The following is a 16460-nucleotide window of genomic DNA, read 5'->3' on the forward strand; positions in this document are numbered from 1 at the left end:
TAGCGCTGTCTGCCCTCCGTGACCTCTGCGGTCCTGTGCTTCCCGCACGGGCTGCTCTACCTCACCCTCTCTTGCCGCCTCAAGGCCGTCCTTTCGCCTCCCAAAATCCCTGCACGTGGTTGTGGTTTCTTTGTTTTAAATGTTCACATTATCATTTAGACTGAAGGAACAGAATCAGTTTTGGCTGAGCACAAAACAGGGCCATCTTCACTTCTCTGAAAGACTGTTGTGTACCAGAAGAAACATTTCAGTTCCACATGAGGAAAAACTATTGGGAAGCTTAGAATGGAAGCTACAGAAATTTGATAACCACTTGTCAGATTTTATTAAAAAACAAACACGTAAATGCTAGTCCGCCTCCACAGCCTTGAAACCTCTTCCAATCCTGAGTTTGCACTGTCTGGAGGTAACACAGAAGTGTTAAAGACTGTTCACTCCAAATAATGAAGGAAGTGAATGACACGGGTTCAACTTGTTTGTGGTCAGTAATGAGTCTACTATGGATACTTGGCCTGGCTGAGGGCAGAAGGCAAGCGTTCCATTCGCCTACCAGCCCTGGCATCTCAGAATATGGAAACAGCCATGTGCTAGCCGGGTGCTCTCAATGAGGCAGTTTGATTAATTTCCATTAAAAATCAGTAGTTGTCATTTAAACTCCTAAATGCCCAAATCTAAAGGATCCACACTTGTGTCTAAGACGTGTTTACACTGCTGTGAAATCATTTAGCAGTCCTGCTGTGGTAGCCAGGGCCCAGTTTTGTAATGGGAGCGATGAAGGGAGGAGCTGGCAGGGTACTGGTGGGGTGGTACAGGGGACACTGCTTATATTCACAAGGCCATGGGGTCCAGGCATACCGAAGAGCAGCGGGGCTGTCATGACAAGACGTGATGCTCAGGGCCAGGGTCTGGGTGGAAAAGGTGTCCATGGGAGCTGGAAGCCACTCGCACCGGCGGTCACTGCAGCACGCGACCTAAACAGGAGCGTCACGAACAGGAACGGTTAGGATAGTTGGGAGGATGTACCAAGAGGTGTCTGCTCTGCAGACAGCCTGAAGGGAGAGTGGGGCTGCTCTTGGCCAAGGGACATGTTTTCTACAATAACCAGGACAAACTGGGTCTGGTTATCAGCCACAGATCGACAATAAAAGTTTACAAGATCAATAGCTGAGATCAAGAAATAAAACAGCAAATTACTGAGAGAGACAAGACAGCATGGAGACATGAAGCACTTAGGAAAGGCTCCCCTGAACAATCTTCCTGTGGTCCTCCCGCCAATCAGGCAGGAATCTGGGTGAGCAAGCCAGCCTCTGGGCTGCTCTCTGGCTCCCAGTGGAGCTGGGGGGAGAGGAAGGGGCACACGGAACTGTGGATAGTAAGCTGTTCTCAAGTCAGAAAGTGATTCTGGTGAAGGGAGTATTAAAATACCCAGTTCCCAAAGGTTCAAATCTGTCCTGGCCCCAACTCCGACTCCAGGGCCAGGCAGTGGGCAGATTGCCAGCAGCTGACTACAGAGGGGAACTCAGAATGCACAGATTGCAGGGAGCTGGGACTCACCTAAAACCCAGCATCCAAGGAAGCTAAGTGGAGTTAGGTGCTAAGTAAGCACCTGAGGCAGGAGGATTCCAGAGGAGGAACAGCCCCATGATCTCTTGTGTAATTACAGTTTGTCTTCGACATTCTTTCATTGTCCCTCCAATGCCCTCTTTTCACTCAACACCCCCCACTGCCTAAGGGCCTCAGGACTCCCAAAGTCACTTATTTAAATATTCCATCTGGGGATGCCTCTAGTCACCACCCTGGCCTTGGCTGATGTTGACTTGCTCAGTTGTGTTCGACTCTGTGACCCAATGGACTGTAGCCCACCAGGCTCCTCTGTCCGTGGGATTTCCCAGGCAAGAATACTAGAAGTGAGTTGCTATTTCCTTCTCCTGGGGATCAGAATCCCCGACCTAGGGATTCAACCTGAGTCTCCTGCATCGGCAGGCAGATTCTTTACCACTGAGCCACCAAGGAAGGAAGCCTCCACCTAGGAGACTCCTAAATAAGCTGTTTCATCAACAGCCCCAGTTCCACAGTGAAATGATCTCACCAGGTATTAGAAGCAAGTACAAAGTTCCATTACAGTGAAAATGAAAGTCGCCCCACCCTATCTGACTCTGCGACCCCACAGACTACAGTCCATGGAATTCTCCAGGCCAAAATACTGGAGTGGATAGTGTTTCCCTTCTCCAAGGGATCTTCCCAACCCAGGGATGGATCCCAGGTCTCCCACATTGAAGGCGGATTCTTTACCAGCTGAGCTACCAGGGAAGCCCATTACAGTAATTCAAACTAAGCTGCAAATCACCACACTTAAATCTCTTAAAGGAGAGATTAAACTCAAAAGAAAATCAGAATTTAGGATAGTGTGACCAAAAAAAATGTCCAAGGATGAGGGAAATATTCTGCAGCCAGGATCCTTTCCTTTCAAATACGTACTCACAAATAATGCTACCTGTCCTGAGCAAAAATGGTTGCTCTGGGAGGGAAAATACAAAAGGAATATCTTTTTAATAACCATTAAAAAGAATACATTTGAATCAGTTCTAATGAGGTGGATGAAACTGGAGCCGATTATACAGAGTGAAGTAAGCCGGAAAGAAAAACACCAATACAGTATACTAACGCATATATATGGAATTTAGAAAGATGGTAACGATAACCCCGTATGCGAGACAGCAAAAGAGACACAGATGTATAGAACAGTCTTTTGGACTCTGTGGGAGAGGCAGAGGGTGGGATGATTTGGGAGAATGGCATTGAAACATGTATAATGTCGTATGAGAAACAAATCGCCAGTCCAGGTTTGATGCAGGATACAGGATGCTTGGGGCTGGTGCACTGGGATGACCCAGAGGGATGGTATAGGGAGGGTGGTGGGAGGGGGGTTCAGGATTGGGAACACGTGTACACCTGTGGCAGATTCATGTTGATGTATGGCAAAATCAATACAATATTGTAAAAAAAAAATAAAATCTGAAAAAAAATATGGACTCAAATTCATTTGTTAATTTTAATAAGTTTTTTTAATTATTTAACTAATTGTTCAGTTTATTTTATAAATTTTAAACAAAATTATATATTTTTATAAAATAAAAAAATTTATAACATTTATATATTTTTTATTTAATATAGATTTAATTTTTAAATTAGCTTTTGTCCCATCAAAATTGCCTCTAAGTGAATGAATCAAGAGCTGCTTACCTGTCACTCTGAGTGAACTTAGCCCCTGACCAACCAAGACCCACCTCGTATATAATTAGAGATGAGCCTCGGTGTGGAGGAAATCCTGATCCCCACGCTGGATGAACCCCTATTGTTTTCTGCAGCTCTCACCTCAAATATCTTGTCGTCATGCCTCTGCACCTTGATTGGCTGGGAATATGTGAGGTTGAGCAGCCCCGTGTCGGCCAGGAGTTCTATCTTCTGAGGCAGTGGTCCTTGAAAGATCAACTTCTCCCCGTAAGCCAAGGCACGGGCCCCCAAATGCAGCCTGTAGGCCACCGTCTGCTTATCTCGAGGGTGAATGCTACAGGACGAAGAACAGGGAGAGAACTTAGGGTCTGGGCTCAACAAGTCACTTAAAAAAAAAAAAAAAAAGGAAATCTTATACAAAGAACCCTTTAAGAAGGTGAGACTGAATCTAATAGCCAGTGACCTGAGGCTAGTCAGCCTAAGAGAAATGGTGAATTGTAACCACAGACGGGTCTTCTATGAGTCAACAACCCTGAGATAACTGATGGCCTGGAAGGAAGGAATAAGGGAAGAGGAGGGAGGGAGGGCAGACTTTGGAACTAACCCAGAAGAGCTCTCAGTCTAGCACTCAAAGTTCTCAGAGTGTTACATCTGAATCAGGTTTTCACTCCTTGGCCCCCTCCGGGTTTTATGTGTTCACTCAACAAACATTCATTCTTTCAAAAGACAAATATTCAGTCAAGCTCCTACTGTAATCGGGACACTCTGCACTGGGCTCCAGGTCACACTGCCACTCCCTGGTACCCTAGTAGGCGGTAGTCCTCGGGGCTGTCCACCAACGGGCCCGCTAGTCCTCCTCTGAGTCTGTGGTGGAATTCCACTCCCTACTCTTACTACCAATAGACATGGCCATGGGACTCGCCGTGGCCAGTGCAATGTGAGCGGAAGAGACTTGCATTGCTTCGGGTGGAAGCCTCCGGCTGCGAATATGAGACCGTCAGGCAGCTGTGGAAGCACAGATTCCCCCGGAGCCTCTGCCACTGGATCTGTGAACAACAACGACAGCAGAGCCCCTCGGTGGACCTTCTTGGGACATGGGAGTGTCAACACGAAATAAGGTTCGGTGGCATCGAGGCCCCGCCGTGGGGAGGGGTTTTAGTTACTGCAGCACATCCAGGGTGTGAATGGTGGATAAATATGCTTCTAGGGTCCACTCCTTAGGCCCCCTCACAAGTGAACATCAAGAGAAGGCCACAGAGAACACATATTACTGTTCACGCAGAGCCCGAGAAGCACCCACCTGCCAAAAGGTGAGTTCCTATCACAGAGATCCACGGAGACAGCCATGAAGGTGTTGGGCATCCTTTGGTTGGGGACGTAGCCAAAGTCGGCTGTCTGATGCCAACGGATCTGGGGAAGTCCATCATTCGGGGCTTCACCAAACAAATAGGAAGATAACTAGAAGGTAGACACTGTGCATCAGAACTTCACTGCATCGGAAACTTACACTTCAAAAGAGCTAGAAAAACACTAAGAAAAAAATTGTTTAAAGAAACCTACACTGGAGTCTTTCACAAGCAGACCCTGCTTCTGCTTCACTCACTCGCCCACAGGCTGATCCAACACGTTCTTACCGAGTCTCTCACCCTCATGGCTGAACTGCTCATCCCACAAGCCGTGGTGGAACTCCGCCCTCCAGCCCCCTCCTCGCAGCAAGACCCGGAGTCTATTTCTCCTTGCACTGAACTTGGGCTAAAGCCTGCGATTTGCTCTGACAAACAGCATGCAGCCGAGGTGATGGTGAGAAGCTACTGAGTCTCTGCCTCAGGAGTGCTTGCCTTCTGGTTCCATCTGCTCAGAACCCTGAGATCGCCACGGAACAAAAGTGCTGCTACCCTGCTGAAGAAATGTGGAGACAGTGGCCTTGGGAACTGGAAGGTAATGAGGAGAGAGGCGTTCATGTCCCAGCCTTCCCAGCTGAAGGTCCAGTCACGTGAATTCTGGATCCTTCAGTTCTAGCTGCAGGCACACGAGCAAGCCTGGGTAATGTTCCAGACCAGAAATGAGCCGCGCCGGGGGACCACCTCTCCCTGCCTGGCCAACCCATAGAACGAGGAGCAAACACAGTGGCTGCTGTTGTCAGCCCCAAAGTTCTGAGGTCGTCCGTTACAAAACGGTAGGTCACTGCCCTATTGTACATCTGTGTACAACACAGGGCAAAGCTCTGTAGGGAAGTGGAGAGGACTCTGCCCTTGTTGCTAAGTCGTGTCCGGCTCTTTGCAACCCCATGGACTGCAGCATACCAGGCTCCTCTGTCCTCCACTATCTCCCAGAGTTTGGTCAAATTCATGTCCATTGAGTCAGTGATGCTTTCTAACCATCTCATCCTCTATCGCCCCCTTCTCCTTTTGCCTTCAATCTTTTCCAACATCAGGGTCTTTTCCAAAGAGCCAGCTCTTCCTATCAGGTGGCCAAAGTATTAGAGCTTCAGCTTCAGCATCTGCCCCTGAGCACATAGCAGACTTCATCAAAGACCCCAGTCCTTCGCACGTTCCAGCACCCATGCCCTGTTGCCACCTGGTCGTGAGGTTTCTCCCACTGAAAGAAAGAGTACATTTTCCCCACCACTGATTCTTATTAAACTCTCCTATGCAAATCGGCCTTAACACATGAAGTGATAAAAGGTGGCGGGGCTTCGCAATGAAATGTCATGAAAACTAGAAAATGGCAATAAAAAGATCCACTGAGTAACCCTGCTGCTTCCCACACAACACCCAGGAGAGAAGGCTGAAAGTGGGGCCAAGTGCAACGGGCGCCATGACGCAGATCCCTGCAAGAACCCCCTGGAAGAGTCTAGGGGGAGTTCCAGCCTAAAGTGCTGAGGGAAAAATGCTACCAAGAGCCACTCAAGCCAAGGAAGTTGTTTCAAAATGGCATTTGGCTGAGAATTTCTGCAGTCATTCCCCACTACTTCATCAGCTGTACTACTATAGATTGACCACATGGGGGCACCAGCAGACTCTACACCCACAGGAAATTCCTGTGTTTTTCCCCTGAGATATAAAGCAGGCCACTTGCAGGGATTAGAAGAAACACTGCTGCTAAAGAAGGCATGTCACAGCCACAGAATATAAAAGTGGCTGCATTTGCAGGATTCTACAATAGTATCTGTGTTTTGTAGTCTGGTTCACTGTTTCTCCAAAATCCTTCTGAAAAAGCATATATTCCCTCGAGACTGGTAGTCATCTCTAGACGTGAGAGACGGACTATAAAGAAGGCTGGGTGCTGAAGAACTGATGCTTTTGAACTGTGGTGCTGGAGGAGACTCTTGAGAGCCCCTTAGACTGCAAGAAGATCAAACCAGGCAACCCTGTAAAAATCAACCCTGAATATTCACTGGAAGGACTAATGCTAAAGCTGAAGCTCCAATACTCTGGCCACCTGATGCGAGGAACTGACTCTAGAAAAGATCCTGATGCTGGGAAAGATTGAGAGCAGGAGGAGAAGAGAGCGACAGAGGATGAGATGCTGCTGCTGCTGCTGCTGCTAAGTTGCTTCAGTCGTGTCCGACTCTTCAAGACCCCATGGACGGCAGCCTACCAGGCTCCTCCATCCATGGGATTTTCCAGGCAAGAGTACTGGAGTGGGTTGCCATTGCCGTCTCCAAGGATGAGATGGTTGGATAGCATAACTGACTCAACGGACCTGAATTTGAGCAAACTCTGGAAGATAGTGGCGGACAGAGGGGCCTGGCGTGCCGCAATCCATGTGGTCACAAAGAGCTGGACACAATTTAGCAACTGAGCGACAATAATAGGGTCTCCATTCCTGAACTCCGGCTCCTCTCTCTCCCCATGCCTCGGACCACACATCAGTATTAGACTCGCAGACACATGGGTATAGCCCTGCCCTCTCCAGAGCTCACGTCCCCCATCTAACTGCGTGCTCGTTACTGCCGCCATGGTTTCACAGGACGCCCTTTCGTCAAGCCAATCCATCTTCCTTTACAGACCAACTGTCCCTCCAGATTTTCCACTTCTCTCATTAATAATAATAAACACAGGCATTTTCTCACCTGTGCCAAGCTTTATATGGACTAGCTCATTTAATACTTAAAATAACAAAGAGGTTCGATGTCTTATTTGAAATCACACAGCTAAGGAAGTGCCAGAGCTGAGATGCAAATCCCCGGACTACGCTCGGAACCATTAAACTGTTGTATTTGACAGTTCCCTTTGAAGTTAAACATTTATGGTCCCCGTTTTTCACAAGCAACCAACATACTGTTGTTGATGATGATAAAGCTGGCGCCCAAGGCTAAGGCATTTCTGCTACAGGACAAGGAGCAGGTCTCTGTGCTTCCTGCTATATAGTTCTAGTAGCTCACACAGTTGTGGCATATAATAAACACTTAAACGTATTTTTGGCCTGAGTTGATTGAAGTCACATTCCAATCATCATGTACACAGGCTGAGAGGCAAAAAAAAGTACCTCCAAGGACCAAATGTAGTTTCTACCAACAGTAATACAGAAGTGGTGACAGGCGTTGCTATTTTGAAAATAATGAGCAGAATATTCTCGTTCAAAGTCAAAACAAATGTTAAGAAAGGAGAAAGGAAATGATTGTAAAGTAATTATAAGTGGAAAGCAGGTCTATAAAAATCTTTTATCCAAAAAAAGGCCTGTGAACTAGGACAGAGTAGAGGAACGGGGTGGAGGGGAGGCAAGGGGGTTGGTGAGAGGTAAGTATCTGTGGGCTACCAGAGGCAGACGCCTACAGACAGGGGTGTCCAGCTCAAACACTAACGCCTGATTCGTGCCTATGTTGTGAGGCGGGTCTTGTTTTTGTCACACCTTACTTGTTTAATTCCTGTGTTCCAGAACAGTCAGAACTACCGCACCGCTAGGACATCTGGGTCCTGGAGGGATCGTGTGAAGAGGCGAGGAGAAGCACTTAAGAATTTGGTTGTGTGAGTGCTAAGTTGCTTCAGTCATGTCTGACTCTTTGCAACCCCATGGACTGTAGCCCACCAGGCTCCTCTGTCCATGGGATTTCCCAGACAAGATTACTCGAGTGGGTTGCCACTTCCTTCTCCAGGGGATCTTCCTGACCCAAGGATTGAACCAACATCTCCTGCATTGCAGGCGGATTTTTTACCACTGAGCCACCTGGGAAGCCCAAATACTGGTTACTTAATAATTTTTTTTTAAGATTTAATTGTCCTGTCAGTGAGCCGAGATGAACAGCAGGCAGGCTATGGGGGCAAAAAAAAAAAGGCATACGGATTCCAGGGAAGAGATCTCAGCAGCATCTCCCCCACCAAAGCCCACAAACCCTCTTCCTTTTAGCACCTACCTGGACAAATCCGAATGGGAAGAGGCGCTCTGTCTGCCCCTGGGAGCCATCGTGGAAGGTCTGGCGCCAGTCATCAATGAGCAGAGGGAATGTACAATTGTACAGGTCTCTGTTAACGTTTACATTGGACTCCCCTGAAAACAGTCCAAACTGTGAGAGGGAGTCGGGGTAGATGCAAGATGACCCCACATTGCTCCCTAGCCTCCATCCTGAGGTCTCGCTGGACTGGCCTCGGGTTTGCTCTGGCCAATGGGCCATCAGCAAACACGACTGCAAGAGCAAATCGGCTCTGGAGTCTGCTCTCTCCTGACACCCCTGGAAGCCTGACACTGCCATGCAAATGAAAAATAAGGCTGAACTAGCTTGCTGAAGGTCTTCCGTGGTGGCTCAGACAGTAAAGAATCAACCTGCGATGCAAGAAACCAGGGTTCAATCCCCGGGTCGGGAAGACGCCCTGGAGGAGGAAATGGCAACCCACTCCAGTGTTCTTGCCTAGAGAACCCCATGGACAGGGGAGGCTGGTGAGCAGCAGTCCATGGAGTCACAAGAAGCCGGACACCACTGAGAAATAAACCACCACTATCACAGCTTGTTGAAGGACGAGAGGCCACATGAGAACCAGGAGCCCCAGTCAACAGACATGAGGTAGAGGCCATCCTAGGTCATCCAGCCACCAGACAACCTGCCAGGCTGCCAAAGACGCACAGGATTGCCCAGCAGAAATGAGCCAAAGCAGTCCCAACAGAAACACTACCCTGCTAACTCAAAAAGCGGTAAGCCAAAGAAAGTTACAACGAAGTCACTGAGTTCCAGGGCGGCTTGTTACGTGGCAACAGCTAACTGATGAATGGAAAACCAGGAAAGTGAACACTCACCCTGGTACCATATTACCCCCTTCAGCGTCATGTTACGGAGTGGATGGATCATGGCGTTCCAGAGAACAGAGTGCGCGCTAGGACCAGTTTGAAGGTCGGATGGCAGGGACCTAAAATGAGGAAGACACACAAGGGTCAGCAGAGCGCCAGGAACTGATCCCATGATAGGCCCTGAGCCAGGTACCTATCCAGCTTCACTTGGGGCAAACCCCTGATGAAAGCCGCTCAGAGTCCAATTCAACCACTCTGTTTCCATGAAAACATGTGTCAGTTGGCTCTCTGTGAGTTCAGTGCACTGTCCCAGGTTTCATCTAGTGACTGAGACCAGGCGCGGGGCGAGGGGCAGAGAGGGCAGATGTTAATGAGTCTATCACACAAGCAAAAAGTTTACTTAACCAGCACTCGCTGAATGGATGCTGAGGTTACGTTCTTTATTTTTATAAGCAATGCCATGATTATCTTCCTGAGAGCTGAATCATTACATACAGTCTTCATTATTTCTTTAAGCTAAATTCCCAGAAATGAGATGGCTAGGTCAGAAGGTACATTTTCTGATGACTTGGAACGTGGCCCTAAGTTGTCTCTGCAGAAGACTTGTGTGGATTTCTCTTGGAGCAGCTGTGTGCAAGAACCCCCATGGCCCCTTGGTATTGTCCCTGCCATGCCCCCTGAGGTCTGGGAAGCCTGGCTTTAGATTCTTCCACCTCTACTGAGAGTAAGTCTTTCTGTTCCAAAGCAGGATGACTTCACTCCCCAGCAGGCCGGCCTTTACCCAAGACACACCAAGAGCTCAAATCCATGCTTTTGCCAGAACTGATGAGACAAGTTCTGTGAAGGCAGCTCACACAGTATCCATCTCTATGGCAACATTAGTGTCAAGAAGTTATCAGCTAGCCTCTTCTCTGCCTCTGCCCGACCCACTACTATTCCTGATCCAGCTTTTCCTGAGTGTGCTTTCACCATCAGTCTTCCGATACCGTTTTCTGATTACATGGATACCGTGTTCTTCCAAACTGTGAGATTGGGTTTATTCTCACAGCGGTTAAGAGCACAGACACTGACACCAGACTTCATCACTTACTAGTCGTGTTCCCAAGCAAGTCACCAAACCCCTCTCCCAATTAGTCCCTTTATCCTCATGTGTTAACAGTACCCACATTTCAAGAGAGTGCTGCATTAAATGAGTTAATATTATATAAACTGCTCATGACAGTCTCTGGCATTTAGAAAGCTTCTATTAAGTATTACCCTACTGACAGTTCAGGAGTTTGGGAGGGACGTATACACACTGCTGTATTCAAAATGGATAACCAACAAAGTATAGCACACGGAATTCGGCTCAATGTTATGAAGCAGCCTAGACAGGAGGGGAGTTTGGGGGAGAACAGATACATGTATACTGAATCCCCTTTCTATCTATCTGAAACCATCACAGTATTATCTGTTAACTGGCTATATCCTAATACAAAAAGTTAAAAATATCTGAGTAAAAAAATAAGTTTTAAAAAATATATTAGCTATCCCTGTTATTAAGGAAAAGGGTCATAATTACTTCTTGACATAGTGTCAAATGACTGTGGTCATGATGACAGTGAAAACAACACCTGAATAAGTCACATACATTTAACACATATTTGTACATTCGGCTCATATTTGACTTCCCCAAGGAGACTGTGATCCTGCTCTCGCACAGAATTTCCTGGCAGGCTTTCTCCTGGACCGGAGGACGCTTTCTTACCCTGACTTCGGGACCCCACAGGCTTCAAGGGACCTTCTAGACGACCAGGCTTCAATGGGCGTCCCACTCCACGAGGAGGAGAGCAGCCCCACAGGATACCGCAGGGTGTCATACAGGAAACGCCCGAAAAGCCAGCACACTGCTGACATGTACGTGAAGTTGCCGTGGCCTAAGTTTTCTGTTCAGAGAAACAGATAGAGACAGTCAGGGGAAAAGTAGGTGGACACGGCCTGGAGCTCCTGGGTGGGCCTAGGTGAGAAGCTCGGGTGTTGGGTCAGGCCTTGCATTCCTTTCTAAGACTTTCCAAGGGCAGGAGAAGACGGAGAGGCAGCTGGCTGGCTAGCAGAAAGCCGAATATACATGTATATTCAGCCAGGCAAGGAGGCTTCCCTGCCACATGCAGGGCCCTGAGAACCTAGGAATATTGATACCCCTCTGCAACAGGTGAGGAGCAGAAAGGCTGCCGGCCCCCAACCCCGCCCCCCCCAACCTACACTCTTACCCAACATCCATCCCATCCCCACTTAGCTCTGTGGAAGGGGACCAGCAAGCACAGAGAATGCTGAGAAGAAAGGTATATTTTTTCTAGGTGGTTTTATATCCAAGCTTATAGCCACGGTAATGAAGCCAAGAATAAACAAGTGACGGGGAGTTTGGCCGAAAGGGAGAGCAACAGAAACCAAAACCAGCATTTCAGAGTTCGGCACCATCAAGCTCATTTGTCCATATAGTGGCCCAGCAACCAACACAGACCAGAAAGGGTGATTTCCACATCAGAAGAAGGTGCTGAACAGGGGAACAGGCACACACGCAACTGGTGGGATCAACCCAACCCAACAGCTGTGAAAGAACCACGAAGTGTAAGTCACTGCCTTGGCGCGTGAAAGATCCAAACAACACATTTCTGGCTCTGGAAACATGGAAAGTGTGATAGCAGGAGTTGAAAATCAGTTTCAAATCAATTAAAATGGATTGAGCACCTACCAGGCGCCAGGGACTTCTAGATGAGTGTGATACAGAAATGAAAAGGAAAAGGAAAGACAGGGAACCTCTCCTCAGAGGTCTTCTACCCTACAGAATGAGACAAATATTCAGCAAAGTCAAATATATTGCAAAATAGAGTTTAGTGCTTTAAGAAGTACAAAAGTGTGTTAAGAGGTTCTAACAGCAAAATAATGAATAGAAAACGAAAGGCAGATCGTAACATGCCCAGGAAAGGCGGCTCCTTCCCTGTGCTCCGGTCCTGCTCTGTGCCTGGGGTTTCCCTCACCCCGCTAAACCATTAGGACTTCTGTGTTCTCAGCGTCTGGGACCCAGTGCAGAGTCAGTGAATGTTTGCTAGCTGGTGTTGGGTGGCAGTGGTGACTGGAATAAGGGTGGACTCGCTGATGGGGAGGTAGAGGGAGAAGGTAATTAAGAGGGAAGGGAGGGAGGTAGGGAGACCTTGGGAGACAGGAATGCAGTAAGCAGAGCTAGCATTCTGGGCCAAAGAAACAATATGTACAGACACATGCAGAACTGGAAAGCTTCTCAAGTACTTGAGTAGAGTATCAATTACAAAAGGAGAATAGTGTAAGAGACAACTGGAGGGAGGCTGGAGTAAAGAAAATGGAAAGTCACTTGGAAAGGCGTGGGAATGAGAATGTGTGGTGGGCAGCAAAGGTGTCTGCAGTCTAAGGCCTGGACCCTGTGAGTGAACCGTATGTGGCTAAACGGACATCACAGATGTTTCAACAATAAGGACCTGAAGAGGGGGCGACTGTACTCAATTATCCAGAGAGGTCCAAGCTCAACACAAGAGTCTTTAAAATCAGAGACCCTGGGGACTTCCCTGGTAGTCCAGTGGTTGAGAATCTACCTTGCAATGCAGGGGACGTGGGTTAGGTCCCTGGGTTGGGGAACTGAGATCCCATGTGCCACAGAGCAGCTAAGCCCACGAGCCACAAGTAGAGAAGCCTGTGTGCTGCAATGAATACCCAGAACAGCCAAAAAAAAAAAATCAGAGACCTTTCCCAACTGCAGTCAGAGGTACGAGGACAGTAGAAGAGGCAGGAGAGACTAGAAATGTGAGAGGCTCCTGACCTACCAGGCTCTTCCCCAGACACCTGCGCGGCCTCACCTCTGTCAAGTCATTACGGAAACGCTGCCTTTCTCAGGCGGGACCTCCACGTCCACTCTGAATTGGAAACCACCAGCCCACCCCAGCCCCAGCAGTACTGCCCCCTGCTGTAACTTATTTCTCAGCACGTACCACCATCTAGCCTATCCTTTGATGTTCAAACATTTGAGTCTCTGAGTTCAGAGACTGAAAGGGAACCAATAGCAAGGTATAATACCCTGTCCGAATCTAACTGATTCCTGAGTTTTGGAGGACATGCAGGAAGAGTTCATAGACCAAAGGATTCATTTAAAAAATTTTACCCAAATCTATTCAGTTCCTGAGTTCTTAAAGGGAAAGTTCAGACAGCATGATACCCAATAGTGTAATACTTTCATATATAACTTATTAATTTTCTTATTCATCTTCTGTACTCTCCCACTAGACTGTAAGCTCCATCCAGGAGACCAGGCATGCCTGCCTGCTTTATTCTCTGCTATCACCCTCAGGACTTAGAACAGTGCCGAGCACACAAAAGGCACCCAGATATTTGCTGAATGAATTAATACTTGAAAATGTAGGAGCAACTGAGGTTACCAAGGTAAAGCATGTACAGGTGAAAAAAGGGACTATAAAGAGCACAAGGGACCTCCCTTCGGGAGGAAGGGACTGGAGAAAGCCAAGAAACAGGCAGGGTGCAGACAGAGAGGGAGCATGATGGAGAGGAAGCACCTCTCAGGCTCAGAGGGAGGCGCAGCTCCTAGGAGCAGCCATCAGCAGAACCGATGCCACGGGCTGTCCAGAGCACATCACAGAAGAACAGTAGAAACCCTGGGGGAACCAGCTGTCAACCTGGACAGAGCAGCCAGATTATAAAGGGTTAAAGAGTGGGAACAACAGAGGACGAGATGGTTGGATGGCATCACGAACTCAATGGACATAAGTCTGAACAAACTCTGGGAGATGGTGAAGGACAGGGAAGCCAGGCATGCTGCAGTACATAGGGTCACAAAGAGTCAGACGCAACCTAGTGAATGAACAACAAGAAAGAGTACACACTCAGGAAGGCAGTGAAAAGAATGGAAAGATGTCCTAAGAAGGTTTAACAAAGCAAAGGAGAGAGGAGTCGTTCCGGGAGAAAGGGGTGTGTTCCTTACAGATAAGTGAAGCCCCGAGGGTGGGGACTGGGTCCTGATCACAGCTGCACCCTGGGGACCCAGAACGGAGACCGGCGCAGAGCAGCCTGGAGTAAAGGTTCCCTGAAGGCTGCACGGTGGGGTAAAAGGAGAGAACCTGAGGGCTAAGAGGAGGCCCTGGAGAAGGTGAGAGCCCGAGTCAGAGGCAGCCATGAGGGAAACAGTCAGCTGTGTTCAGACAGAAACGGAGGAAGAAAGAGGAGAGGAGGGCTTCCGGCACTGAGGAGATGCTGGCAGAGTTTGTGCTGAGTGGCTTCCATGAGGCCAATGAAGCTGGAGGAAGCGCCATCTGCTCAGAGCAAGGGGGCAAATTCACTGTGGAGTCCTGGGAAGAAACGCATCAAACGAGTACCATCAGGAAGTGGGTGGTGGTGGCTCAGTTGCTCAGTCGTGTCTGACTCTTGCAACCCCATGGACTGTAGCCCTTCAGGCTCCTCTGTCCATGGGATTCCCCAGCTAAGAATACTGGAGTGGGTTGTCATTTTCTACTCCAGGGGATCTTCCTGTCCCAGGGATCGACCCTGCATCTCCTAAACTGCAGGCAGATTCTTTACCACTGAGCCACCAGGAACCAGGGCAGGGCAGGGGGGTCAATAAGAAATGAGTAAATGGATGGGCAAATTCTGACAGACACAACAGATGCCCACAGGGCACCAATCACTCACAGAGGAGTTGGCATGTGCTCCAGCCATCACTTACTCGAGGTGGGCTTGGACCATCGCAGGTCAACCTTGGTGAGGTCCTCCAGCTCCTGCTGAGCCTGGGTGGAAGACACGGAGAGGATGCGGACAGACTGATAGGCAGTCGTGTTCGACAGTTCACCTGTGGCGTTAAATACCTGGAAAAGAAGCAGGGACGTCGTTTCTTACACCAACCAAGTGGACGGTTGATGATGCTGCTGCCCCCTCATAGATGCTACCGCACCCACCCCCCACGCCTGCAGCTCCTTCTGCACCTTCAGGATACAGAAACCGAATGCATAATCGAAACCCATGATGGGCTGGTCCAGACTGCCTGGATCCACCTTGACCCACAGACACCATGATAAGTCATATCCCCCAAGAAGGTAGGAACACCATGACATCTGCAAAGACAAGTCTGTATTGGACGAGAGGATCTGTGGATGGGTTTGGGCTAAAAAATGTCAACACCTTGAAAGTAAAATACTTCCATTCAGGAAAAGTATCCAATAAAGCCATAGCATTATCTTCTTAAAAAAAAAAAAGGAACCAAAAAGGCCATGGAGAGGTAGGTTTATGTAATCCATACCCCATAAGAACTTCCCTGGTGGCTCAGACGGTAAAGCATCTGCCTACAATGCGGGAGACCCGGGTTCAGTCCCTGGGTCGGGAAGATCCCCTGGAGAAGGGAATGGCAATCCATTCCAGTATTCTTGCTGCCCTCCCCCACCCCCGCCAAAAAGTGGCTCAAAGAAATATTTTGGGCTTCCCTGGTGGCTCAGACAATAAAGCGTCTGCCTGCAGTGCGGGAGACCCAGGTTCAATCCCTGGGTTGGCAAGATTCCCTGGAGAAGGAAATGGCAACCCACTCCAGTACTCTTGCCTGGAAAATTCCATGGACTGAGGAGCCTGGTAGGCTACAGTCCATGGGGTCGCAAAGAGTCGGACACGACTGAGCGACTTCACTTTCACTTTTCACTTTCTTTCATACCCCATAAGAGATATGTATTAAAAAGAAACACAATTGAGAAACGATTTCTGAACTCCTGAAACATCCTGAAATCAGTCTCAAAACGCTTCTCATCTCAGTCCTGGAAAATCGCCCAAGAAAAGCACAAGAGGCCCGGAAGTTTGGAAGGCAGGGTCCAGGGTGATTGCTGAGATCAGTCCCAAGAAACCAGACAAAGAGAAGGGTCTATCCAAAGGCACATCACTTTTTCCCAAACCACTGTATGAAACCTCACCATTTGCCAAGAACGTGACAGGACTGGCTTAGGGTTCCT

At 48.4% G+C, this 16460-nt stretch overlaps 1 protein-coding gene across 3 annotated transcripts in view; it reads right to left on the bottom strand.

Annotated features, from left to right (window-relative positions):
• Nucleotides 1-293: 293 nt before the first annotated feature.
• Nucleotides 294-16460, bottom strand: part of SIAE (sialic acid acetylesterase) — a 37873-nt gene continuing 21706 nt past the window's right edge. For all 3 annotated transcript variants that reach the window (XM_052662066.1, XM_052662065.1, XM_052662064.1), the window contains exons 4-10: nt 15197-15335; nt 11204-11381; nt 9466-9575; nt 8591-8724; nt 4535-4692; nt 3376-3568; nt 294-971 (exon numbers count right to left, since the gene is read on the bottom strand). In XM_052662066.1, the coding sequence (XP_052518026.1) occupies nt 720-971; nt 3376-3568; nt 4535-4692; nt 8591-8724; nt 9466-9575; nt 11204-11381; nt 15197-15335 (1164 nt within the window). In that variant the 3' untranslated portion in view covers nt 294-719. The remainder of the gene's footprint in view (nt 972-3375; nt 3569-4534; nt 4693-8590; nt 8725-9465; nt 9576-11203; nt 11382-15196; nt 15336-16460) is intronic.

This window comes from Budorcas taxicolor, chromosome 25 (assembly GCF_023091745.1).
Source record: "Budorcas taxicolor isolate Tak-1 chromosome 25, Takin1.1, whole genome shotgun sequence".
NCBI classification, from domain to species: Eukaryota; Metazoa; Chordata; class Mammalia; order Artiodactyla; family Bovidae; genus Budorcas; species Budorcas taxicolor.